Genomic DNA, 778 nt, shown 5'->3' on the forward strand with positions numbered 1-778 from the left:
TTCTATGGGATTGCACTGAATATCAAAGAAGAATGGAATAAATTAAAAGGAAATAAATCTCTATGAAATAATTAAAAGGTTGGTTAAATTTACATTTTAAAAACATTTCTAATATTTATTTTTTAGATTTCACTCCAAATATATTTCAATCTAGACTAAGAATCTTCCATTTGTAAAAGGTATGTTTATATATTAATATTTTCAAAATTATTTTTACTTTTAGATGTTCCAATATGTATTTCAATCTAGATTAACATTCTTACTATAATGGTATGTTTTATTAATGTAATTCAAATATGTTTTATATTTTTACTTTTAGATTGCGCCTCCTAAAAGGTTCGACTCTCAAAGAAAGCAGACAGTTTTAACTCTGTTGCAGTTTACATCAAAAAGAAATGAAATAAAAGGTTAATTTAACAAAAAATTAAACATATTGACAAAATATTTATATAATAAGATTTCCCCCAATTAATATTAATTAAAAATAACTCATTAAGTGAAATATTTATAATTGAAAATATTCCTCATTAAATGATAAATAATTATAAAAATTACTCATTAACTGAAATAATAATTGACAAAATATTTATAATTAAAACAATTTGACTGCTTTTATTTCAATCTAGATTAAGATTCTTTTACTGAAAAATTGGTTGAAAAATATTTCTATCCCATAAAAGTAGATGAAAAATTAAGACATCAACAGAGTTATTTAAAAAATATATAAAACTGTTAAAAATTACTCATTAATTATGATAAATGAATTGAAAAGATTGAC

At 20.3% G+C, this 778-nt stretch overlaps 1 protein-coding gene across 1 annotated transcript, besides 2 other annotated features; it reads left to right on the top strand.

The window, feature by feature from the left end:
• Window positions 1-154: 154 nt before the first annotated feature.
• Window positions 155-179: a sequence feature (Short protein (SRAE_0000074300, CEF61626.1) was converted to a misc_feature.).
• A 44-nt stretch (window positions 180-223) lies between these two features.
• Window positions 224-249: a sequence feature (Short protein (SRAE_0000074300, CEF61626.1) was converted to a misc_feature.).
• Window positions 250-267: 18 nt separating this feature from the next.
• SRAE_0000074350 (Hypothetical protein) lies at window positions 268-531 on the top strand (the record flags this gene model as incomplete). Its single annotated transcript, XM_024646680.1, has 3 exons — window positions 268-285; window positions 320-407; window positions 458-531. 3 exons carry the CDS (start codon window positions 268-270, stop codon window positions 529-531), a joined length of 180 nt encoding a protein of 59 aa, XP_024500834.1.
• Between the last annotated feature and the right edge of the window lie 247 nt (window positions 532-778).

Source organism: Strongyloides ratti, scaffold srae_scaffold0000021 (genome assembly GCF_001040885.1).
Source record: "Strongyloides ratti genome assembly S_ratti_ED321, scaffold srae_scaffold0000021".
NCBI lineage: Eukaryota > Metazoa > Nematoda > Chromadorea > Rhabditida > Strongyloididae > Strongyloides > Strongyloides ratti.